Below are 27,140 nucleotides of genomic sequence, written 5' to 3'. Positions count from 1 at the left end.
TCGACTGATTCCCTTTTGGAAGATCTTAAATGATCTGTATGACCGGGTTAGTGGCATCTCTATACAGTGGACACTAGAAGGGAGGATGAAGGGAACGATGCTAAATTCCTTAAAACTTGAACCCCTTGGATACTATATAAGGATTCTAGTGGTTATCAGATGTGGTTGAGCAGGATAGATGCCAATTTTTAAACTGTTTTTGGTTTATGTCAGCGCAGGTTGGGAATTTTGCAGGTTTGGTTTATGTCAGCGCAGCATTCTCTTGGGTTGGGAATTCTTCTCTATATGGGTGGCCTTTGATGTCACCTTCCTGGCTGCCATACTGGCACATTTTACCCATTCTGATATTGTGCTTTTCTGTTGTATCTATGTCATGTGATGCTAAATCCTGATACCCAAGACACGATATTGTACTGTCTTTGCCCTTTTCTTTTTGCTCTTTAATAAAAGAAATTGAAAAACAAAAAGTCTCTCATTGTCTTCCAAAGGTCTTTCAGTGACCTCTCGGGGACAAATTATGTGGAAAAAAATACCGTATATTAAAAAAAAAGTTTTAAAAAAAATGATTAAAAAAATACTAATTTTGAAAACTAAATAAAAATACACTGTTCAAAAAAATAAAGGGAACACTTAAACAACACAATGTAACTCCAAATCAATCACACTTCTGTGAAATCAAACTGTCCACTTAGGAAGCAACACTGTGACAATCAATTTCACATGCTGTTGTGCAAATGGGATAGACAACAGGTGGAAATTATAGGCAATTAGCAAGACACCCCCAATAAAGGAGTGGTTCTGCAGGTGGTGACCACAGACCACTTCTCAGTTCCTATGCTTCCTGGCTGATGTTTTGGTCACTTTTCAATGCTGGCGGTAGGGGTGGGCGATATGGCCTAAAATCTATATTGCGATATAATTTGAATCATGTGCGATATGCGATATATATTGCGATATATTATTTTCTTCTGTATGTATACAAAAAATGCAAATTAATAAACTTTGCAAGAAATTTTTAATATGTGTATTGTGTAACACATCTTTTTCCAAACAATGTAAAGATGAAGTGTTAGTAAAACACAAATTTCTTGAAAATAAAGTGCAAATTGCAAAATGTAAAATAATAAATAACATCACATTTCTTCCTCCTATCCTGATTACTTGGGCTCCCCTCCATCCATATCACCGTTTCTCCTTTCCGTTCTCCGGCTCGGTTGAAGAGCAGGAGAACGGAAAGGACGGATTTGGCACATAACTGACCATTAACTGAGCGTAACAGAGCCTAAAGACCCCATAGACAATAATGGGGTCCATTCCATGTCCACTCAGAACATGATTTTTGAGCAGAGACAAAAGTAGTGCATGCAGGACTTTAGTCTCCGCAAAAAAATCATGTTCTGAGCGGACACGGAACGGACCCCATTATTGTCTATGGGGTCCTTAGGCTCCGTTACGCTCAGTTAGGTGTGTCAGTTATCTGCAGAATCCGTCCTTTCCGTTCTCCTGCTCCTTAATGGAGCTGGAGAACGGAAAGCAGAAACGGTGATGTGTGAACGAGCCCTTACTTATATTGCACAAAAATAAAAAGTTGCACATATTTGAACGAAAAAGCCTTCAAGTTCAACAGGTTTCTTAACGGTAAACTGTTAAAGGGAACTTGACACCTGTCATCAACTTTATGCTGCCCAAACTAACAGCAGCAAAAAATAGAGACAGGTGAGTTGATTTCATCAGTCTGCATAGTTTAAAAGTAAGTGGTTGCCCGAGAACCACCATCACATTAATTGCTGACTGGGCCTGGAAAAGAGTCCCTGAGAAGAGTCCTGGTTATTCATGAATTCCTGCTCTCCCGCCCACCTGCTGATGACTGACAGGCTTCTACCTAGTTTTCTCCCTTTCTGTCTAGGAGAGAACTGACAATCATCAGCTGATGGGTGAGAGAGCAGGAGATTAGGAATAACCAGGACTCTTCTAAGGTAGATCTGACTCTTTTCAAGGCCTGGGCTGCAATGATTATGATGCTGGTTCTCGGCAACCACTTACTTTTAGTTAATGAGAGACACACCGCTGAAATCAGAATTTTTGTCATTATTTTATGCTGCGGCCAGTGAGGTCAGCATAAAGGTGATGACAGGACAGGTTCCCTTTAAATATATAACAAATTGCAAACTTGCAAATCAATATCTAGTGCGAGTGCGACTGAACATCAGCCTTGCGTGCCGTCATTACATTTAATATCTCCTTATTGGTCCAGAGGACCTGAGCGAGCATTACTTTCGCACACTCACTGAATAGTTTTATTAAAATTCTACTTTATTGATATATCCTTTAAAATCACTTTGTGTTAGACAAGGAACTCAAAAATGTGATTAAAATTACTCAGGGAGGCCACGTCCCTTCCCTATAACCTGAACTCCCTGAGTAATTTTAATCACATTTTTGAGTTCCACTTCCTTGTCTAACACTAAGTGATTTTAAAGGATATATCAATATCAATAAAGTAGAATTTCAATAAAACTATTCAGTGAGGGTGCGAAAGTAACGCTCAGGTCCTCTGGAGTCGCCAATAAGGAGATAATAAACACAGGAGTATAGCGCGCGTTGCACGCCTCCTGAGGGGTCCTGTCATTACATAATGCACTTCAGCCAAGGTTTTTCGCCAGGAACACAAGTTTGTCCACAGTCTCGGGCTTCAGTGCAGATCGGTGGCATGTTACTATATTGGCACTGGTGCTGAATGCCCTTTCTGAAGGGGCACTTGTGGCAGGAATGCAAAGATATTTCTTGGCTAGGCTTGCCACCCTGGGAAAATTAGCCTGGTGCAACCTCCACCACTCCAGTGGGTCAGCTTGTCCTTCTACATCCAGTGCCTGCAGGTAACTCTTAAGCTCAATTTTAATCGCTTCTCTGTCAGTGAGGGCAGCTGGGCCAGGCTGAGCAGATGCATTTTTTAAAAAGCTGCCCAGACTTCGTTTACTCCTCTTGGGTTCTCTCTGGGCTTCTCCAGCAGCTCCTGTGCTTGTGTGTGATGGTGATGATGACTCTGTGGCAGACACAGCTTGCGTCTCTAGCAGTGCCTGAATTTCTGCTGCTGCCTTTGGTCATCTGCTATATATGATGATCTGAAGCGTGGGTCGACCAAGGAGGCCATATCCAGGAGGTCATCAGTTGCAACGTCCGAGTACTTCTCATTTAAATACTTGAGGATGGCTGTCTTCATGTCCTTCGTCAGTTCTGTGTCAATGTCGTCATCAGCTAGAGGAAGAACTGTGGTGTTTAGAAGGTGGAGCACAGGTTTGACAGTCGACACACTCACATACTCTTCTCCAGACAGAGCATCTGTAAACTCCAACAGGGGACTGAGGGTCTTGTTCATAGATTCTAACACATCAATGTCCTGCCAAGTTGGTACCAGGTGCCTGGTTTTCCGGTCTGCTTTCAGGACCTGTGATATGGCCTTCTCTTGTTCGAGCAGCCGCTGAATCATCTGCTGTCGAGACCCCCATCTTGTTGGTGTTTCAGTGATGAGGCGGTGAGGAGGCAGGTTTAGCTCAGCCTGGGCATTAGCCATTTCTCTCTTCCTTTTCCAAGCGTAAGAAAAGGCACTCACTATTTTCTTGCATTTGCCAATGGCATGTTCAACACGGGCGTCTTTCACAGTTCTCTCTAAGGACAAAATTGGAAGATATCATTAGCACATGCACATCAACCCCAGTGCATAATGTAACTAGTCTAGGACTAAAAGAAACGTCTACCTACCGATGGCAAGGTGGAGCCTGTGACCAAAGCACTGCAGTCTTGTCCAGCCGTTAATTTCCACTGCTTTCACAATATTTGCGCCATTGTCGGTGGTTATGCAGACTTGTAACTCTTCTTTAAGTCCCCATGACTCGAGCGCTTCCTTCAATCCCTGAGATATCAGTTCACCCGTATGATCCTCGGGAAAATAAGATGTCTGTAGGCATCTGCTGCACAACTTCCACTCTTCATTGATGAAGTGGATTGTGAGACTAATGTAAGGCTCCATTGTGTGACTTGACCACAAGTCCGTAGTAGTTGCATAGTATTTTATGCTCCGGAGTTCGTTCTTTACTTGCTCACGGACTTTGTCATACAGTTTGGGCATTCCAGTTTGGCTAAAGTATTTGCGGCTAGGTACCTCGTAACGTGGATCGAGTGTCTTAATCATGTTCTGAAAGCCGCGTTTCTCCACTGTAAGAAACGGCACCATGTCCTTACACAGGTATAGGGTAATGGCATTTGTAATATCAATCCACCGCCGATTTTTTTTGTCATACGGAGTGCCTTTAGAAAATGCTTTCACAATATCGGTCTGCTGGTGGGCAGGGCCACCTTTTTTCTTTCCACTAGACTGACTGGCCGTTTGTGGAGGAGGGCGCAGTTTTTGGCTATCTTGGTATTCCAAAAAGTGCTTCATTTTGAGGTGATGAAACAAATTGGTTGTATTCCCTCTCTTTGCTATTATTGTCGCCCGGCTTTGCAGATTATATTTTTCCACATCAGACTTCTTAAACCCAAACCAGGTCCATATGACAGACGTTGCACCGGTCTTCTTTATGAGCACCTCCTCCTCTTCCTCCTCCCCACATGCTGTAAGCTCCTCCATGAAGTTGACCAAAAGAGGCACAACTTAAGTTGATCTTGATGACATATAGGGCGCCTGCAGGAAACGATTATTTTAGCAATCGAGTACTCGTCTCTAATAAGACAAACCGTCTCTTAAACTATTGCTAACGTATTGCTAATTGCTTTTTAAAAACAATATTTTTATGTGGTAATAGTATAGCAAATCATCAGCCCCATGCCATTTGCTGTCAGTCAGCGTCAGACAGACCCATGGCATTTGCCAATTGCCATCATCAGACATGTCATCCAGAGCCAGTGCCATCAGCCCCATGGCATTTGCCATCATCTATCAGACTGTGTGATGATGGCAAATGCCATGGGGCTAATCTGATGGCACTGGCTCACTGCTGGGTGACATGTCTGATGACGGCAAATGCCATGGGCATGGGGCTAATCTGATGGCACTGGCTCACTGCTGGGGGACACATGTCTGATGGCAAATGCCACATGGGGCTTAACTGATGGCACTGGCTCACTGCTGGGTGACACAGGTCTGATGACGGCAAATGCCATGGGCATGGGGCTAATCTGATGGCACTGGCTCACTGCTGGGGACACATGTCTGATGATGGCAAATGCCATGGGCATGGGGCTAATCTGATGGCACTGGCTCACTGCTGGGGGACACATGTCTGATGGCAAATGCCACATGGGGCTAATCTGATGGCACTGGCTGACTGGGGACACATGTCTGATGACAAATGCCACATGGGGCTAATTTGATGGCACTGGCTGACTGCTGGGGACACATGTCTGATCGCAAATGCCACATGGGGCTTAACGGATATGACTGGCTCACTGCTGGGGGACACATGTCTGATGGCAAATGCCACATGGGGCTAATCTGATGGCACTGGCTCACTGCTGGGGGACACATGTCTGATGGCAAATGCCACATGGGGCTAATCTGATGGCACTGGCTGACTGCTGGGGACACATGTCTGATGGCAAATGCCACATGGGGCTTAACTGATGGCACTGGCTCACTGCTGGGGGACACATGTCTGATGGCAAATGCCACATGGGGCTAATCTGATGGCACTGGCTCACTGCTGGGGGACACATCAGACATGCCCCCTCCCCCCTTCAGCATTTGAGCCAGTGCAATCAGATCAGCCCCATGTGGCATTTGCCATCATCAGACATGTGTCCCCCAGCAGTGAGTCAGTGCCATCACACTTGAGCTCAACAACCCCATGTGGCATTTGCCATCAGACATGTGTCCCCCAGCAGTGAGTCAGTGCCATCAGATAATGTGGCATTTGCCATCATCAGACTTCATGTGTCTCCTCCCCTGCTATACATTCAGAGAGCATGGTCTCAGACTCTCAGTGCCATCATAAGATGATCACTGCATGACTGCAGCATCAGCCCCCATGGCCATCCATTCCTTATCCACTCCCCCCCCCCCCCTCCGATCCTCCAGAGTCCCCCTTCGATCCTCCAGAGTCAAGCGTCCCCCTCCCGATCCTCCAGAGTCCAGCGTCCCCCTCCCGATCCTCCAGCAGAGTCCCAGACAGTCCCCCTACAAGAGCGAGAGCAGCTGTTATAAAACTTACCTTTCCTGCAGGGTGCTCGGCAGCGGCTGGCTAATGGAGTCCGCGGGCGGTGTGGCGTCTTCTTCCAGCACTGGCGGGACCTCACTGACGTCACACACAGCGTCAGCAAAGCGGCCTAACGCTGTGCGCACGCCGGCCCTGGCCAGTACAGCGGTATTGCGGAGTCGGGAGGCCAAAAGAAGCTTCTGGTTAATGATTCAGGTGGTCATATCGCACTATGGCGATATAGGCGATATGGCGAAAATCCATATCGTGGCCCAAATTTATATCGCATATCGCCTATATCGCCTATACCGCCCACCCCTAGATGGCGGTGCTTTCACTCTAGTGGTAGCATGAGACGGAGTCTACAACCCACACAAGTGGCTCAGGTAGTGCAGCTTATCCAGGATGGCACATCAATGCAAGCTGTGGAAAGAAGGTTTGCTGTGTCTGTCAGTGTAGTGTCCAGAGCATGGAGGCGCTACCAGGAGACAGGCCAGTACATCAGGAGATGTGGAGGAGGCCGTAGGAGGGCAACAACCCAGCAGCAGGACCGCTACCTCCGCCTTTGTGCAAGGAGGAGCACTGCCAGAGCCCTGCAAAATGACCTCCAGCAGGCCACAAATGTGCATGTGTCTGCTCAAACGGTCAGAAACAAGACTCCATGAGGGTGATATGAGGGCCCGACGTCCACAGGTGGGGGTTGTGCTTACAGCCCAACACCGTGCAGGACGTTTGGCATTTGCCAGAGAACACCAAGATTGGCAAATTCACCACTGGTGCCCTGTGCTCTTCACAGATGAAAGCAGGTTCACTCTGAGCACATGTGACAGACGTGACCGAGTCTGGAGATGCCGTGGAGAACGTTCTGCTGCCTGCAACATCCTCCAGCATGACCGGTTTGGCATTGGGTCAGTAATGGTGCGGGGTGGCATTTCTTTGGAGGGCCGCACAGCCCTCCATGTGCTCGCCAGAGGTAGCCTTGTGAGACCATATGCTGGTGCAGTTGGCCCTGGGTTCCTCCTAATGCAAGACAATGCTAGACCTCATGTGGCTGGAGTGTGTCAGCAGTTCCTGCAAGACGAAGGCATTGATGCTATGGACTGGCCCGCCCAGACCTGAATCCAATTGAGCACATCTGGGACATCATGTCTCGCTCTATCCACCAACGTCACGTTGCACCACAGACTGTCCAGGAGTTGGCAGATGCTTTAGTCCAGGTCTGGGAGGAGATCCCTCAGGAGACCGTCCGCCACCTCATCAGGAGCATGCACAGGCGTTGTAGGGAGGTCATACAGGCACGTGGAGGCCACACACACTACTGAGCCTCATTTTGACTTGTTTTAAGGACATTACATCAAAGTTGGATCAGCCTGTAGTGTGTTTTTCCACTTTAATTTTGTCCAATACGATGGTATATTTTAACTTGAAGTGTCCCTATCACCATGGGAACGCCTCTGTTAGAATATACCATCGGATTTGAGTTAGATCGTAAAACTCAGATCCGACAGTATATTCTAACACAGAGGCGTTCAAATAGTGATGGGGACGCTTCAAGTTAGAATATCCTACATGACTGCTGCCTGGCAGCACCTGATCTCTTACAGGGGGCTGTGATTCGCACAATTAACCCCTCAGGTGCCGCACCTGAGGGTTTAATTGTGCGTATCATAGCCCCCTGTAAGAGATCAGGTGCTGCCAGGCAGGAGGGGCACACCCTCCTCCCTCCCCAGTTTTAAATTCATTGGTGGCCAGTGGGGCCCCCCTCCCTCCCCTGTATTACTGTACATTCATTGGTGGCCAGTGGGGCCCCCCCTCCCTCCCCTGTATTACTGTACATTCATTGGTGGCCAGTGGGCCCCCCCTCCCTCCCCTGTATTACCGTACATTCATTGGTGGCCAGTGGGCCCCCCCTCTCTCCCCTGTATTACTGTACATTAATTGGTGGTCAGTGGGCCCCCCCCTCCCTCCCCTGTATTACTGTACATTCATTGGTGGCCAGTGGGCTCCCCCTCCTAATTAAAATCCCCCCCTCCCCCCCCCATCATTGGTGGCAGCGGAGAGTTCCGATCGGAGTCCCAGTTTAATCTCTGGGACTCCGATCGGTAACCATGGCAACCAGGACGCTACTGCAGTCCTGGTTGCCATGGTTACTTAGCAATTTTAGAAGCATTATACTTACCTTCGCTGTCTTTGACCGGCTGGGCGCTCCTCCTACTGGTAAGTGAAAGGTCTGTGCGGCGCATTGCTTATAGCACAGACCTGTCACTTACCAGTAGGAGGAGCGCCCGGCCGGTCACAGACATCGCAGGTAAGTATAATGCTTCTAAAAATTGCTAAGTAACCATGGCAACCAGGACTGCAGTAGTGTAGTGTGTAGGGTTCGGCACCTGAGGGGTTAATTGTGCGGATCACAGCCCCCTGTAAGAGATCAGGTGCTGTCAGGCAGCAGGGGGCAGTCATGTACACAGTTCGTAGTATATTCTAACTTGATGCGTCCCCATCACTATGGGAACGCCTCTGTGTTAGAATATACTGTCGGATCTGAGTGAAAACTCAGCTCTGAAAAAGCTTTTATGCTGACGGATCTGCAATCCGTCTGTGTGAAAGTAGCCTACGGCCACGGATCACGGACGCGGATGCCAATCTTGTGTGCATCCGTGTTCTTTCATGGACCCATTGACTTGAATGGGTCCGTGAACCGTTGTCCGTCAAAAAATAGGACAGGTCATATTTTTTTGACGGACAGGAAACACGGATCACGGTCGTGGATGAACAACGGTGCATTTTCTGAGTTTTCAACGGACCCATTGAAAGTCAATGGGTCTGCAGAAAATCACGGAAAACGGAACAACGGCCACGGATGCACACAACGGTCGTGTGCATGAGGCCTTACTATGGAGATCAGCCATGTCCCAATGTTAGAAATATCCTATTAAAACATCCAGAGCCCTGGGGCAGTGGGTTAGAATCTGACTGATGGGACGTTTGTATGGTATCTGCATGGGCTTTCTCCGAGGTATGTCAAATTTCATCCCACTCTCCTAAAACATTTGTGTTTTTTAATAGGTTTCATGTCAAATTGGTCCAAAGTGGATGAGGGAGCATGAAAATAGACCTTGAGTCCCAGGGAGGATGATGCTTAGTATTCATACATCACCTCTTCAGTGCTATGTATTGTGCAAGCAAATTGCATTAGGATTCCCACTCACATTATGTATTAATTATGCTAAGTTGTATCGTATTTGTATATTCTAAAAAGATATTTTGAAAAATACAAAGACTCTGTGTTCTCCTTTACCATGCCCATAGCTATTCTCTTTATATTGCATACTATACCTTTCTACAAGTGCATCATTTTGATTGAACTACGCATGTGTATCATAGATTGAAATGGGTAAAGGAATTGCTTCACATCAGATGTCTTTGCTATTGATTTCACAACTGATGTAATTGATCATTTATAGGAACAACAAACAGCTGGTCTTCACTGGCTCACTGGTGTAATATCTGATTATTAGAGCTGACAGAGCCAGCATGTAGCATGAGCGTATGTACTCTGCTCTTAATCTTTAGTCATGCATATTAAAGAAACCTTCTCCAGACCTTTACATCCTTGATTTTCATGTGACCAGGATTGCAGTATGCCGTTCTGTTACTGAAGTCTGAGGTATCAGTAGAAAATCTGTAACAGCCATTTCACAGAAGTGTGTTCAGTCCATGAAATACTCTCTGTGTGACAGCAGGATTTCCTGGACTGATCAGTGCTCCTGTGAAACAAACTCATGGCATTATAATGATTTCTAATGCTGTGTGTTCCTGTCCAACCTCAGATGTACTGAATAGTTCTGGCGGTATTATGTGAGTACAGTTCTCTACTGACGTCGGACAGCAACCCACAGCATTATAAATCATGTTAACGCTTCGAGTTCGTGCCACAGGAGCAGTGTCCAGTCCAGGAAATACTGCTGTCACACAGGGTATTTTACAAACTATATACACTCGTCTAAAATTGCTTTAAAGTTGTACACCACATATTTCGCCCCATATAAGATGCACTACCCCATAGGTTTTAGAGGAGGACAATAAAAAGAAATATTTTCCATTAGACCTCAGATCAGACCCCCAATGTTAAGAAGACCCCAATCAGACCTCAGATCATTTGTTTAGAGAGTGGAGCACCGCACACATATTAACCCCTTTAGGACCCCCACCGTACATGTACGGCGCTGGTGGACATGACTTAAAGACAGGACCAGGCAGTCACTGACATCTGGGTCCCTGCTGCATACGCCGGCATATTAACCAGAGGGTTTGCGGAGGGTATGGGTTGCCCTCCGCATCTCCATCGGGTCCCCGCGATGCAGTGGCGGAGACCCGATGGCAGAGAAGGCAAGCCTGATCGATGCCTTCCATAGAAGTGGAAAAAGTGTTTTTCAAATAAAAAAATCCCAAAATAAGGCTACATGCACACAAACGTTTGTTTCTGTGTCTGTTCCGTTTATTTTTTATTTATTTTTTTTGCGGATAGGATGCGGACCCATTCATTTCAATGGGTCCGTAAAAAATGCGAACAGCACTCCGTAGCCCCGCAAAAAAAATAGAACATGTCCTATTCTTGTCCGTTTCAGGTGTTGTTACAATGGATCCGCAAAAAAAAAAACGGATGGCATACGCAAAACACATACGGTCGTGTGCATGTAGCCTAAAACACATAAAATTGTAAAAAGAAAACCAGACATATTGGGTATTGCCACGTCTTTATCAACCGGCTCTATGAAAATATCACATGATCCACCCCCTCACCTGAACGCCGTAGAAAAAATAAAATAAAAACTGTGCTAAAACAATCTTTTTTTTTGTCACCTTACATCACAAAAAGTGCAACAACAAGCGATCAAAAAGGCGTATGCCCCCCAAAATGGTACCAATCAAACTGTCACCTCATCCCTCACAAATTAAGCCCCTACAATAAACAATCGGGCAAAAAAAATAAAAACTATGGCTCTCAGAATATGGAGACAATAAAACATGATTTTTTTTGCTTGTTTCAGAAATGCTTTTACTGTGTAAAACTTAAATAAATAAAGTATAGATATTAAGTGTCGCCGCATCCGTAACAACCTGCTGTATAAAGATATCACATGACCTATCCCCTCAGGTAAACACCGTAAAAAAAATAGAATAAAAACTGTCAAAAAAGCAATTTTTTTGTCACCTTACATCACAAAAAGTGTAATACCAAGCGATCAAAAAGTCATATGCACCCTAAAATAGTACCAATCAGTCATCTCATACCGAACAAAATGAGCCCCTACATTAGACAGTCACCCAAAAAATAAACTATGGCTTTCAGACTATGGAGACACAAAAAAAATTATTATTCAAAAATACTTTATCATATTTGGTATTGTCGCGTCCGTAACAGCCTGCTCTATAAAAATAGCACATAATCTAACCTGTCAGATGAACACTGTAATAAACAAAAAATAAAAACTGCCAAAACAGCTATTTTTTTTTTGTTACTGTACCTCACAAAAAATTTAATATAGAGCAACCAAAAATCATATGTACCCTAAAATAGTGCCAACAAAACTGCCACCTTATCCCGTAGTTTCAAAAAATGGGGTGACTTTTTTTTTTTTTTTAGAGTTTCTACTCTAGGGGTGCATCAGTGGGTCTTCAATTGTGACATGGCAACTTAAAATTATCCCAGTGAAATCTGCCTCCAAAAACCATATGGCGTTCTTTTTCCTTTTGCTCCCTGCCGTGTGCTCCTACAGCAGTTTACCACCACATGTGGGGTGTTTCTGTAAACTACAGAATCGGGGCAATAAATATTGTTTTGTTTGGCTGTTAAAGGGCTTCTGTCACCCCACTAAACAGTTTTTTTTTTTTTTTGGTTACTTATAATCCCTATACTGCGATTTATGCATACATACTGTAATTAATAATTTTGGTTCAGCAGATTCTGTTAAAAACGTACTTTTAAAATATGCTAATTACCTTGCTACGAGCAAGTAGGGCGGCTACTTGCTGGTAGCAGCCGCATCCTCCTATCCTAAAGACGCCCCCTCCGCATGTTGATTGACAGGGCCAGCGGACGGGATCTTTCTCTGGCTGGTCCTGTCTGCTATCAAGATCTCGCGCCTGCGCCGTAACGGTATTCAGTCGGCGCAGGCGCACTGAGAGGCGGCCGCTCCATCCTCAATGAGCCTGCGCCGATGACATCACATCTACACCCGGCGCAGGCGCATTGAGGAAGAAGCGGCTGAGCGAGCGTCCTCCTCTCAGTGCGCCTGCGCCGACTGAAGACAGGTACGGCGCAGGCGCCAGATTTTGAATGCAAACAGGGCCAGCAGAGAAAGATCCCGTTCGATGGCCCTGTGAATCAACATGCGGAGGGGGCGTCTTTAGGATAGGAGGATGAGGCTGCTACCAGCAAGTAGCCGCCCTACTTGCTGGTAGCAAGGTAATTAGCATATTTTAAAAGTAAGTTTTTAACAGAATCTGCTGAACCAAAATTATTAATTACAGTATGTATGCATAAATCGCAGTACAGGGATTATAAGTAACCAAAAAAAAAAAACTGTTTAGTGGGGTGACAGAAGCCCTTTAAGGCCTTTTGCACACGAATGTTGTGCATCCGTTCCATGCATTAGGGACTGCAATTTGCGGTCCCCAATGCACGGGAAATGTCTGAGCGGTGGCCGGGACGGATCGAGACCCATTTCAACTTGAATGGGTCCGTGATCCGTCTGCACTGCAAAAAAAAAAATAGAACAAGTTCTATTTTTTTGCGGTGCGGAGGCACAGACAGAAGCACTCCATGGTGCTTCCCTGGGGTTCCGATCCGTGCTTCCGTTCCGCATCTCCGTGATTGCGGACCCATTCACTTCAATAGGTCCGCAAATCCGGAGATGCGGAACGGAAGCACAAAACGGAACCCTACCGAAGCACTACGGAGTGCTTCTGTGGGGTTTCGTCCCGTACTTCCGTTTCGCAAAAAGATAGGACATGTTCTATCTTTTTGCGGAAAGGCCGGATCGAGTTTTAATGGGTCCGCGATCCGCTGCGGCTGCTCCACTGTCGGTGTTCGTGCATTGCGCATGCATTTTACGGGCCACAGCACGGCCACGGGGTGCACACGTTCATGTACAGGAGGCCTTAGGCAGTATAAGGATGTACTAAATTTATCAAGGTAGCTCACAATGTACAGTCAGGTCCATAAATATTGGGACATCGACACAATTGTAAAATTTTTGGCTCTATACACCACCACAATGGATTTGAAATGAAACTAACAAGATGTGCTTTAACTACAGACTGTCAGCTTTAATTTGAGGGTATTTACATCAAAATCAGATGAACGCTGTAGGAATTACAACAGTTTGCATATGTGCCTCCCACATGTTAAGGAACCAAAAGTAATGGGACAGAATAATAATCATAAATCAAACTTTAATACTTGGTTGCAAATCCTTTGCAGTCAATTACAGCCGGAAGTTTGGAACGCATAGACATCACCAGACGCTGGGTTTCATCCCTGGTGATGCTCTGCCAGGCCTCTACTGCAACAGTGTTCAGTTCCTGCTTGTTCTTGGGGCATTTTTCCCTTCAGTTTTGTCTTCAGCAAGTGAAATGCATGCTCAATCAGATTCAGGTCAGGTGATTGACTTGGCCATTGCATAACATTCCTCTTCTTTCCCTTAAAAAACTCTTTGGTTGCTTTTGCAGTATGCTTTGGGTCATGGTCCATCTGCACTGTGAAGCGCTGTCCAATGAGTTTTGAAGCATTTGGCAGAATATGAGCAGATAATATTGCCCGAAACACTTCAGAATTCATCCTGCTGCTTTTGTCAGCAGTCACATCATCAATAAATACAAGAGAACCAGTTCCATTGGCAGCCATACATGCCCACGCCATGACACTACCACCACCATGCTTCACTGATGAGGTCGCTTAGGATCATGAGCAGTTCCTACTCTTCTCTTCCCATAACTCTGGTACAAGTTGATCTTGGTCTCATCTGTCCATAGGATGTTGTTCCAGAACTAAAGGCTTTTTTAGATGTCATTTGGCAAACTCTAATCTGGCCTTCCTGTTTTTGAGGCTCACTAATGGTTTACATCTTGTGGTCAACCCTCTGTATTCACTCTGGTGAAGTCTTCACTTGATTGTTGACTTTGACACACATACACCTACCTCCTGGAGAGTGTTCTTGATCTGGCCAACTGTTGTGAAGGGCGTTTTCTTCACCAGGGAAAGAATTATTCGGTCATCCACCACAGTTGTTTTCCGTGGTCTTAGGTGTTGCTGAGCTCACCGGTGCGTTCCTTCTTTTTAAGAATGTTCCAAACAGTTGTTTTGGCCACGCCTAATGTTTTTGTTATCTCTGATGGGTTTGTTTTGTTTTTTTTCAGTTTAATGATGGCTTGCTTCACTGATAGTGACAGCTCTTTGGATCTCATCTTGAGTTGACAGCAACAGATTCCAAATGCAAATAGCACACTTGAAATTAACTCTGGACCTTCGATCTGCTCATTGTAATTGGGATAATGAGGGAATAACACACACCTGGCCATGGAACAGCTGAGAAGCCAATTGTCCCATTACTTTTGGTTCCTTAACAAGTAGGAGGCACATATGCAAACTGTTGTAATTCCTATACAGTTCACCTGATTTGGATGTAAATACCCTCAAATTAACCACTTACCGCTACTGTAACGCCGAAAGGCGTCATCTCTGCGGCTCCCCCAGGCTACGCTAACGCCGATTGGCGTCATCTCGCGTGAGCCGAGATTTCCTGGGAACGCGCGCACTCAGGAGCGTGCGTTCACAGGAACGCATAGTGCACAAGTTCTTCTGCAGCCTGCCGGCCGTGATCATTCGCTGGCAGGCTGTAGATTTTTGAATGGACGAATGAAATGCTTATATCAGACGCTATTTTGAAAATAGCGTCTGATATAACTGCTGCCTGGTCCTCTGGTGGTCCCTTTCGCTTGGATCGACCACCAGAGGACACAGGCAGCTCAGTAAGTAGCACCAAATCACCACACTACACATTAGACATTACCCTGTCATTTATTTAACCCCTTATTTAGCACCTGATCGCCCATATTAGACTCCCTGATCACCCCCTTGTCACCCCCCTGTCACTGATCACCCCCCCTGTAAGGGTCCCTTATCACCGCCAGTTAGTTAGCCACTTGTTAGGTAGTTTAGCGCCCACCGCACCGCAGTCACCGATTAGTCGCTGATTAGCGTCATCGCTGTCGCTAATCAGCACTAGTACTATATAGTATCTGTAAGTGATCAATACTGATCGCAATCAGATCTATATAAGTACATTAGGGTCACCTTAGGTTCTACAAAAAACGCAGTGTTCGTCCGATCAGGCCTGATCTTGTGCCCACACTTGCGTTCAGTCCGCCCCACCGCAGTGACAGAATTTTTTTTTTCTGATCACTGCAAAAACACCGTAAAATCGCTGCGCCGCTATAAAGATCACTTTTGAGCTTTTTGGATCTTTATTATCGATCGCAGCTTTACTTCGCAAGCACTCCTTTTTACTAGGTAGGTTTGCTCTTTTTCCTGGGTAGTCTCAGAGGAATACCCCCTAAATTTAGTGAACCCAAAATGTCAAACAAGGGGTATTCCGCTGAAGAGGCCTACAGGATTCTGGCCCTGATGGATGAAAGCGATGGGGACGACTCACCCGCTGAATCCAGTGGTTCAGAATATGAACCTGTAGACAGCAGTGGCACTCTAACCGCTAGTGAGGATGACGAGGTAGAGGTCCCTGCTACGGCCAGACGTACCCGATCCCATGTCAGGGTTCTGCCTACCCTGCATGATGACCCTCATTTGCAGCAGAGTGGTGCTAGCGCTGATCTTGTTTATGGTGCGGCATACACCAGCAGCGCAGCACATCCTGGACCTTCTACCAGCACTGCCGTATTCCCTGGTGAAGTGGCGAGCACCAGAAGGGCAGTTCCAGCTGGTACGGTGGCACGTGCAGTAACTCCCCTGTCGCAGCCACCGCGTTCACAGGCCCGTAGAACCCTTAGTCTCCCAGAGGTGCTGGCAAATCCCAATTGGCACTCCCCTGCTTCCGCCGCACCCGTATTGCCCCCTTTCACCGCCCAGTCTGGAGTTCGCGTGGAGACGGCTCATTTAGGATCGGCCCTTCAGTTTTTTGAGCTGTTCTTCACCGCGGATCTCTATGACCTAGTTGTGGCAGAAACCAACCGCTACGCCACACAGTTTATTACCGCCAATCCGGAAAGCTTCTATGCCCAGCCTTTCCGGTGGAAACCAGTCACCGTTTCCGAGTTAAAAATTTTTTTGGGCCTTCTCCTCAGCATGGGTCTAACAAAAAAAAATGTATTGCGGTCATATTGGTCTAAAGACCCAATACATTACATGCCCATGTTCTCTGCTGCAATGTCTAGGGCACGTTTTGAGGCCATCATGCGCTTTATGCATTTTACGGACAATAGCACCTGTCATCCAAGAGGCCACCCTGCTTATGACCGGCTCCATAAAATTCGGCCCCTCATAGACCATTTGTCATCCAGATTTGCAGATGCGTATACCCCTAATCAAAACATCTGCATAGACGAGTCCCTAGTACATTTTACCGGGCGCCTTGGCATAAAACAGTACATCCCCAGCAAGCGCGCCCGTTATGGGGTCAAACTGTATAAGCTCTGTGAAAGGGCCACAGGCTATACATATCGTTTTAGGGTCTATGAGGGAAAAGACTCAAAACTGGAGCCGGTCGGATGTCCTGACTACCTGGGGAGCAGTGGCAAGATTGTTTGGGACTTGGTGTCACCCTTACTCCACAAGGGGTACCACTTATACGTGGACAATTTTTACTCAAGCGTGGCCCTCTTTCGGCACTTACATCTAGTCGGAATGCAATGCTGTGGCACCGCGCGACCTAGTCGCCGGGGCTTCCCCCAACGGCTCGTTAGTACCCGACTAGCACGGGGGGAGAGGGCTGCCTTGTGTTACCAAGAACTGCTCGCGGTGAAGTGGAGGGACAAGAGGGACGTTTACCTTCTGTCCACCATTCACGCAGACACGACTGTCCAAATTGAACGGGCAACTGGAGTCATTGTGAAACCCCTCTCTGTCCATGACTATAACCTTCACATGGGAGGGGTGGACTTCAATGACCAGATGTTGGCTCCCTATTTAGTTTCCCGACGCACCAGACGCTGGTATAAAAAGGTGTCTGTATATTTAATTCAATTGGCGATGTATAATAGTTTTGTTCTCTACAGTAAGGCTGGGAGAACGGGATCCTTCCTAAAATTCCAGGAAGAGATCATTTCGGAACTCCTGTATCCAGGAGGGTCCGTGCCCCAAGGCCCTGATGTAGTGAGCCGGCTACATGGCAGACACTTCCCGTCTGTCTATCCTGGTACCCCAACTCAACGTTCCCCAAGAAAAAGATGTCGTGTCTGCAGCAGGGCTGGAATAAGGCGTGACACCACCGTTTTTTGTCCTGACTGTCCTGACCAGCCTGCCCTATGCATAGGGGAGTGTTTCCGCAAGTTCCACACTCAGGTACACTATTAGTGTAGGGATCGCGTGACACAGGACAGGCACACAGGGCTATTAGGGCCCTTTCACACAGAGCTGCCACAAACCTCTCCTTTCACCTGGGACAAAGTGCATAATGTACTTCGCCACATCTCTGGGCGATTTGCGCTTTGCACATTGTCCCATGGGGAAGGAGAGGTTTGTCCTATAAAGGTAACAAAACAAAAAAAAAATCACCGGTAAGCAAAAAAGTTATTGTTCTGTTTCAAAAGTTTATAAAAGTTAATGTTCTCTAAAGTTAATGTTAATAAATTGATTGCGTTGCGGCCTGTTTTTTTTTTTTTTTTTTTTTTTTTTTACCTTCTAGGTGGACCAAGCGATCGACTAGCTGCAGCACTGATGTGCATTCTGACAGAAGCATTGCGCTGCTGTCAGATTGCACGCAAGTCGGTGTATGCGGCGCTGCAAGACGAGATTTCTCCTCTGCAGTAAAAGATATGTTTGCCGAGGCTTATGAGCTGAGGAGGTGGCGGTGTTCATATACTTTGGCAAACACTTTGTATATATAAAAAAAATTAAAAAATCCCGGCAATGATTTATTCATCCACATCGATTGATGTGAATGGATAAATCGGGTTTGCCAGGGCATACGAGCTAAGTGGGTATGGATGTTGGGCGGAGCTCCTATGTCCTGGCAGACGCCTTTCCCCTCCTTTTTCTTTTTTTGGCAGAGATTTTTCCATCCACATTGATCGATGCGAATGAAGAAATCTGTGCCGTTCATTTTTTCTTTCAGCCCAGAGGCTGAACGGAAAAAAAAAATCTCATTACCCGTATGCTCAATATAAGGAGAATAGCAGAAACTCCTAATGCTGGGCATACATGTAATGATTGCGGAGACCCTCAAATGCCAGGGCAGTACAAACACCCCACAAATGACCCCATTTTGGAAAGAAGACACCCCAAGGTATTCGCTGAGGGGCATATTGAGTCCAGGAAAGATTGAAATTTTTGTCCCAAGTTAGCGGAAAGGGAGACTTTGTGAGAAAAAACGAAAAAAATCAATTTCCGCTAACTTGTGCCAAAAAAAAATAAATTCTTTGAACTCACCATGCCCCTCATTGAATACCTTGGGGTGTCTTCTTTCCAAAATGGGGTCACATGTGGGGTATTTATACTGCCCTGGCATTTTAGGGGCCGTAAAGCGTGAGAAGAAGTCTGGGATCCAAATGTCTAAAAATGCCCTCCTAAAAGGAATGTGGGCCCCTTTGCGCATCTAGGCTGCAAAAAAGTGTCACACATGGGGTATCTCCGTTCTCAGGAGAAGTTGGGGAATGTGTTTTGGGGTGTCATTTTACATATACCCATGTTGGGTGAGAGAAATATCTTGGCAAAAGACAACTTTGTATAAAAAAATGGGAAAAGTTGTCTTTTGCCAAGATATTTCTCTCACCCAGCATGGGTATATGTAAAATGACACCCCAAAACACATTCCCCAACTTCTCCTGAGAACGGAGATACCACATGTGTGACACTTTTTTGCAGCCTAGGTGGGCAAAGGTGCCCACATTCCAAAGAGCACCTTTCGGATTTCACAGGTCATTTACCTACTTACCACACATTTGGGCCCCTAGAATGCCAGGGCAGTATAACTACCCCACAAGTGACCCCATTTTGGAAAGAAGACACCCCAAGGTATTCCGTGAGGGGCATGGCGAGTTCCTAGAATTTTTTTTTTTTGTCACAAGTTAGTGGAAAATGATGATTTTTTTTTTTTTTTTTTTTTTTCATACAAAGTCTCATATTCCACTAACTTGTGACAAAAAATAAAAACTTCCATGAACTCACTATGCCCATCAGCAAATACCTTGGGGTCTCTTCTTTCCAAAATGGGGTCACTTTTGGGGTAGTTATACTGCCCTGGCATTCTAGGGGCCCAAATGTGTGGTAAGGAGTTTGAAATCAAATTCAGTAAAAAATGACCTGTGAAATCCGAAAGGTGCTCTTTGGAATATGGGCCCCTTTGCCCACCTAGGCTGCAAAAAAGTGTCACACATCTGGTATCTCTGTATTCAGGAGAAGTTGAGGAATGTGTTTTGGGGTGTCTTTTTACATATACCCATGCTGGGTGAGATAAATATCTTGGTCAAATGCCAACTTTGTATAAAAAAATGGGAAAAGTTGTCTTTTGCCAAGATATTTCTCTCACCCAGCATGGGTATATGTAAAATGACACCCCAAAACACATTCCCCACCTTCTCCTGAGTACGGAGATACCAGATGTGTGACACTTTTTTGCAGCCTAGGTGGGCAAAGGGGCCCATATTCCAAAGAGCACCTTTCGGATTTCACAGGTCATTTTTTACAGAATTTGATTTCAAACTCCTTACCACACATTTGGGCCCCTAGAATGCCAGGGCAGTATAACTACCCCACAAGTGACCCCATTTTGGAAAGAAGACACCCCAAGGTATTCGCTGTTGGGCATAGTGAGTTCATGGAAGTTTTTATTTTTTGTCACAAGTTAGTGGAATATGAGACTTTGTAAGAAAAAAAAAAAAAGAAAAAAAATCATCATTTTCCGCTAACTTGTGACAAAAAAAAAAAAGTTCTATGAACTCACTATGCCCATCAGCGAATACCTTAGGGTGTCTACTTTCCGAAATGGGGTCATTTGTGGGGTGTTTGTACTGTCTGGCCATTGTAGAACCTCAGGAAACATGACAGGTGCTCAGAAAGTCAGAGCTGCTTCAAAAAGCGGAAATTCACATTTTTGTACCATAGTTTGTAAACGCTATAACTTTTACCCAAACCATTTTTTTTTTACCCAAACATTTTTTTTTATCAAAGACATGTAGAACAATAAATTTAGAGCAAAATTTACATATGGATGTCGTTTTTTTTGCAAAATTTTACAACTGAAAGTGAAAAATGTCATTTTTTTGCAAAAAAATCGTTAAATTTCGATTAATAACAAAAAAACTAAAAATGTCAGCAGCAATGAAATACCACCAAATGAAAGCTCTATTAGTGAGAAGAAAAGGAGGTAAAATTCATTTGGGTGGTAAGTTGCATGACCGAGCAATAAACCGCTAAAGTTGTGGAGTGCCGATTTGTAAAAAAGGGCCTGGTCTTTAGGGGGGTATAAACCTGTGGTCCTTAAGTGGTTAAAGCTGGCAGTCTGCACATCTTGTTTGTTTGTTTCATTTCAAATCCATTGTGGTGGTGTATAGAGCCAAAAATGTTAGAATTGTGTCAATGTCCCAATATTTATGGACCTGACTGTATGTTTGGTTCATAGTTGGACATTTTTGTCTCGCTACACCAACTTTTGTTTGGCCTGCATTTTAGCAAAACTTTTTGCACACTTTTGGGGTCATTTAAAAAGACTGGCGTTTTACACAGGTGTTTGTTTTCCCCTTGTGTCACCGGAGGAGTCACTTGATTAATGATGAGGTGTGTGCCTTGGCATAAATTGGGCCCACCTCTGCCAGTCAATGTGCCTGAAGTGAAAACTACTCCAGCCCATGACTCGAGTAGTTTTCACTCCTTTTTTATGTTTCCGTGCGTAAAAAACTTTAAATTTGTTGGGACTGAAGGCCCGGCCCAGCAACCGCCATCTCCCTGAGTGGCAAGTATGGTGTAAAAACGCCCGTGCAGCATGAGGTCTTGCAATTTTTTTTTTTTTCTAAAGCCTAAACCAGGCATGGCACATTGTCACATCTTAAGCTGTGCCCTGTTTCTTCTCAGCAACACATCCCTTTTGAGCAGGGAAACAGAAACAGGTGAGCCAGTGGTGTAACTAGAGGGCAAACTTTGGATCAGGGCCCCGTCCCCCTTCCCACGCACGCACCCTTAATGACTGCGATCGTTACACCTTTGGTCCCTGATTTCCCCCGCTCGATCCCCCAGTAATGCCCCTAGTTAATGTCCTCCACTGCCCCCAGTCTTCACTCACATGTAACAGGGCACGGCACTGTCGATGTACTTCATGTCGGACCTTGTCAGAGCGCTGCGCTCAACTCGCCTGTATCATATGCGCTCCAGGCCTCCAGCATCAGACCCTGGTGCTGCTCTACAGAATTAGTCACAAATTAAATGGGTGGGCGGGGCCTGACTAACATTTGGTTAAGCTCTGCCCACCTGCTTAATTTGTGACTATTTCGAGTAGGGCAGTGCTGGGGCCTGATGCTGGAGCGCATATTAGGCAGATGAGTTGAGCACTGTGACTGGGCCTGGCATGAAGTACAGTGAAAGTGCCGGGCCCCGTTACATGTAAGCGCAGCGGGCCCCCTCCCCACCATCTGCGACCCTGATCGTTACGCCCCTGAGGTGAGCTAGGAGCAGTGTTCTTTTCATAAATTGGTGTTTTTTGTTTTTTTTCATAAATACGTCTAAAAGTCCATTAGACAGAAATGCCCCAAATTTGGGACAATTCTACTGCAAGGTCTAGGCCCAATCGCATATGTAAATTTGCCCCATTGTGTGTAAAACAGAATTGAATCAGTCACATGGTGTGACCTAAAAGCCTTTTTTTTCGTAATCTATGAAAAATGTATGAATGTCTGAAAAAGTGGTATGCTGAAAGCCATTTTTACACTGTATGGTTAGGAATATGGCAAGATTTTTGTTGCACTGTTCATTTACTGAGCAAAACTGTAGGTGTTTTGGAAAATGAAGAGTGGTATTTTCTATAGATGGGATATGTAATATATTAGATATGCTTACTAGTGAAGAAAATTGCATTTTCTACTAAAGCCTCATAATCAAGTGAAGGTGCTTTTTAGTATGAAGTTGTTTGCAAGCCCATGTATAAAGTGGGACCTCAGAAATGAAGCATGTCTTCTGTAGCAGTGTAAGAAGAAGCGGCGTCTCTCTGGTAAATACAGTTTACCTACCTCAGATGCCCCCTACTGCAGAACCCTTTGGGAAGCAGCCATGTCGATCAAAAATGTGTTGCAAGAATTCCTCATAATCTTGAGGGACTTGGACTAGAGAGATTGACAACACATGTTCCCAGTAGGTTCTGCCATGCAGTTGTCCAGCCATATGTGAATGTGTGTGGGCCAGTTAGACTTGTCTATTTTTTTTTTTCTTGTAACCACTAACCAGAATATGTCTAGTCTGCGTGTAGAATTTGCATTCTGCATACATTTCTTATTCAATACAAATTTTCTTTTATGAGGCAGTCAATTCCGTATTAAATTGAAAAGTTTTATATAAAAAGTTTTAAAACAAAATGGTGATATTTTACTTTTTATCTTTTCATTATGTTTCTGTAAAGCCTAACTTGCCTGAACTAAACAAAAATCCAATTCCTTTTGCACATCTATAAAATCTTCTCCAGGGATGGATAAACCTCTTCTCTAGTGAAAAAAAAAGCCTCTCAAGCACTGGTTTAGCGTCCGTTTCCTTGACCCCCTATAATTACAACTAAAGAGGATTTGTCATGGAAACAGAACTCTCAAAATGAGGGCATTAACGGAGTGGCCTGAAGTTCTCCAGGATTTTAGGATAGGAATATGAGATCGGTCAGGGTCCTACTTCTGGCACCACCACTGATCAGCTGTTTCAAGAAGCCACAGTGCTCACTGGCCTCTTTACAGCTCAGCCCCATTAACCTGACCAATGAACATGACAGATGTCTTCCTAGGTCAGTGATAAGTGCTCACAAAGAGCCATGGCCTCTTCATACAGCTGATTGGCGATGGTGCCGCGAATCGTACCCCCTGCTGATCTGATATTGATGATCTCTTCTGGGGATATCAAAATCCCTGAGAACCCCTTTAAGCTAAAAGAAAGCAGAAATGAGCTAGGGTACCATGGATGCAGCTAGGCCAAATCCAAGAAGGACAAGCTAAAAAGGTTGTCTTAGACTGCTTTTTATTTTTATATATTTTTTCCTTAAACTGTGCAACTCTTGCTAATGGTCTGTGACTGTTATTGCAGGCCATCTGGAGTGAAGGGCGTTGGCTGGGATATGAGAATCCCACTTATAGATGAGTGGCTCTGTTTTAGCAAAAAACTTTTCATTTTCAATCTCTGACAACCTTTTTAATCTGTATCGCATAGCAGAATCTACCAGACCTTAACCATTCATTGGGTCCGTCAAAGAGGTTTTGCAGGCCTGTAATATCAGATCAGTGGAGGTCTGACTCCTAACTCCACCACTGATCAGCTGCTTGAATGGGCTGCTGCACTCCAGAACAGCCACTGGAACAACACTGCTTCATACACTGGGTTGTGACTGTGACTAGAGTGCTCCTTCAAGTGAATACCATTCTCTGTCACTACCCAGTGTACAGAGGTGTGATGTGCCTGTTCTGGGGCGTATCGGCCCATTGAAACGTCTGATCACTGGCGTTGGACCCCAACTGGATCTGTTACTGATGACCTTAAGATAGGTTGTAAGTATGAGAGCCCTTTAAGCCCAGCAAATGGCATTTACCATGTGGACAAAGTTAATACAAGACTCTTCTGTATTGTGATTGTCCATATTGCCTGCTTTGTTGGCTAGATTCATCACAATATACTCTGCTTGTATCCAGAGGTTACGACCATCTTGCAATCTATCAGCATTGGTCGTGCATGCACACTATAAGAAAAACCTCCAGTCTCTTTCTGGTGCCTGGGACAGTGATAGTGCACATAGGCCAATACTTTTTCCTATAGTGTGCAAGCATGACCACCTCTTCTGGATTGCAGGGTGGTCACAACCCCTGGATACCAGCAGTGTATAATGTGATGGAAAAATGAATCAAGCCAGCAAAGGAGGCAATATGGACAATCACAATACATTAGTAAGCGCCTTGTATTAACTCTGTCTACATGATTAAGTTCATTTGTTAAAGTCAGACAACCTCTTTAACACAATGTATAAACTGGATCAATCTGTGATGTAAGCAGATAATAAAATATGTAGCATTGCAAAGTTCCCATACTAGGCCCTGAACACCTGTGCATGAAAGGAGCGTGCCACAAAGCCAGAATGTCCCTACTGTTATTAATTTGTATGTGTGCCCGTAAGCTTCATCTCCTAAAATGCTTCCTGAGAGAGAAGCTGGGACAATGACTGACTGCATTGTTGAGAATGAGCACATATATTACAACAATTTACATTCTTTAGTGCCTCTGGGGACATTTTCCTAGCTTCTGCATATTAAAAGCTTTTTGTAGGGCACAGTTCTCCTTAGTGTAGATATGTGTGTGACATTCATCTCTGAACTTTCAAAAATAAAAGTGTTATATACCTTTCTTGTGCCTCTGTCCTAGTTTCCCTCAAATACTTGGGGTGAATGTCTAGGAACAGACATAAAATGGTGCAATATGATCCTTTTCCATGCAGTCTCCTTAATTAGAGAGCTGCTGATGGGAGCTGTCACTCAACAGCTGTAAACCCACAGCTCAAAGACGGCCACCTGTAGACACTTCTACAAGAACCGAACTTCAAGTCCACCCATTAGCTAAAGGGGGAGGTCACCGCTCTTTTGGAATTCTTCAGCACTGCAAAGGAAAATTCAGTAGCCATTCACTTTATACAGTTGCACCAGGTTGTACTTTTACACGTAGTAGTCCACTGTGTAAAGGTAAACCGTATCATGTTAAATGGAAAGTGTATTTTTAATTTAAAAAAGGATTGTCTATTCAGCTATTTATTTTCCCCATTCTTAACATTTAGGTAATCTGTTCCTTGCCACACTCCAAAGAAATACTGATAGAGAATTTAGATTGTGAGCTTCACTGGGAAAAGTGAGTGAGGATAATGTCTGTAAAATGCTGTGGAATATATTGCCGCTATATAAGCAAGAGAAATATAAATATGTAAAGGGAAATAATTACTTTATAGAGGAAGTGATGTGGATGAGAAGCCTATCATACAGGGGCATGGAGAGACATCTATGTAACAGAGGGCATCATAGCTGTGAGAGGAGTATGCAGGGCCGGTTGTAGGTGCAATGGGCCCCTGGGGCGAAAAACAATAAGCCCCCCCCATGACACTTGCTGACTTTAACATCTTGTATTGACTCTGGAGATTTAATTTGTGGACGTTCATACAGAAAAAACTGTATATTGTGTGGCACAGTGTATGCTACATGTGTATAACATAAACCTATTTCATATGAAAACTTACAATTACTTGGCTTGGCCCTTGAGGATCTCGGACGCCACTTCAACACTTTGGCCGGGGGCTCGGTGGAGCTGATGTGTTTTATCCTAATGAGAAAGATTTCATAATAAGGATTTGGAGAAGGGGCAGAGAGATAGCAGAACAGAGAGAGGCTGGTGCTGCTACTAGGGGGTCATACCATGGGGGAGTAATAAAGCCCACCATAATGCCCCCCCAGTAGAAATAATTCTCCTTATAATGTGACAGTGCAAAAAATACCCCCTTGTAATGCCGCCAGGTGAGCTAATGTCCCCATAATGTGCCAATATAAAATACCCCTATATAGTGCCCCCAGTAAATCCCCCCCATAGTGCTCCTCTCCCCCCTCCCCCTCCCTCCTAGTGCCCCCTATAATGTACCAGTATAAAATGCCCCAAATATAGTGCCCCAGTAGATGCCCTCAGTGTCCCCCATAATTTGTAAGTATAAAATACCCCTTCTCAGTGCCCCCTTAGATGACCCCATATTACTCCTCTCCCACCTTCCCCATAGTACCCACCATAATGTGTCCCAGTATAAAATGCCCCTATACAGAGCCCCCATATAAAATAACCGTTCTTTGTGGCCTCAGTAGATGCCCCTATAGTGCCCACCAATAATGTGCCAGTAAGAAGTGCCCCCAATGTGCCAGTAATAAGTGCCCCCATAGATGTCCCCCAATAATGTGCCAGTAGCCAGAGCGCCCCCACCATCAAGTGCCAGTAGCCAGAGCCCCCCCTATATCATGTGCCAGTAGCCAGAGCCCCCCCTATATCATGTGCCAGTAGCCTGAGCCCCCCCCATCCACATGTGCCAGTAGCCATAGGCCCCCCCATCCACATGTGCCAGTAGCCATAGGGCCCCCAGTATAATGTGCCAGTAGCCATAGGGCCCCCAGTATAATGTGCCAGTAGCCAGAGCCCCCCTTATCATGTGCCAGCAGCCATAGCCCCCCCCATCAACATGTGCCAGTAGCCTGAGCCCCCCATCAACATGTGCCAGTAGCCATAGGCCCCCCCTATAATGTGCCAGTAGCCATAGGCCCCCCTATAATGTGCCAGTAGCCATAGGCCCCCCCCCTATAATGTGCGGGTAGCCATAGCGCCCCCCTCTCATGTCCCAGTAGCCATAGCCCCCCCGATCATGTGCCAGTAGCCAGAGCCCCCCATCATGTGCCAGTAGCCACCAGTATTGAAAAAAAAAAAAAAAAAAAAACACTTAAACTTACCTCCTTGGCAGCGATGCGATG

The 27,140-nt window shown here is 45.3% G+C and overlaps 1 protein-coding gene across 1 annotated transcript; it reads right to left on the bottom strand.

Annotated features, from left to right (window-relative positions):
- Positions 1-3,067: 3,067 nt before the first annotated feature.
- On the bottom strand, positions 3,068-4,627 carry LOC120986513 (E3 SUMO-protein ligase ZBED1-like). The gene is made up of 2 exons (XM_040415142.1): positions 3,760-4,627; positions 3,068-3,666 (listed from the first exon to the last, which is right to left on the bottom strand). The coding sequence occupies exons 1-2, from the start codon at positions 4,625-4,627 to the stop codon at positions 3,068-3,070; spliced, it is 1,467 nt and encodes a 488-aa protein (XP_040271076.1).
- Between the last annotated feature and the right edge of the window lie 22,513 nt (positions 4,628-27,140).

Source organism: Bufo bufo, chromosome 1 (assembly GCF_905171765.1).
Source record: "Bufo bufo chromosome 1, aBufBuf1.1, whole genome shotgun sequence".
NCBI classification, from domain to species: Eukaryota; Metazoa; Chordata; class Amphibia; order Anura; family Bufonidae; genus Bufo; species Bufo bufo.
This window is presented reverse-complemented; position numbering and strand designations above follow the sequence as displayed.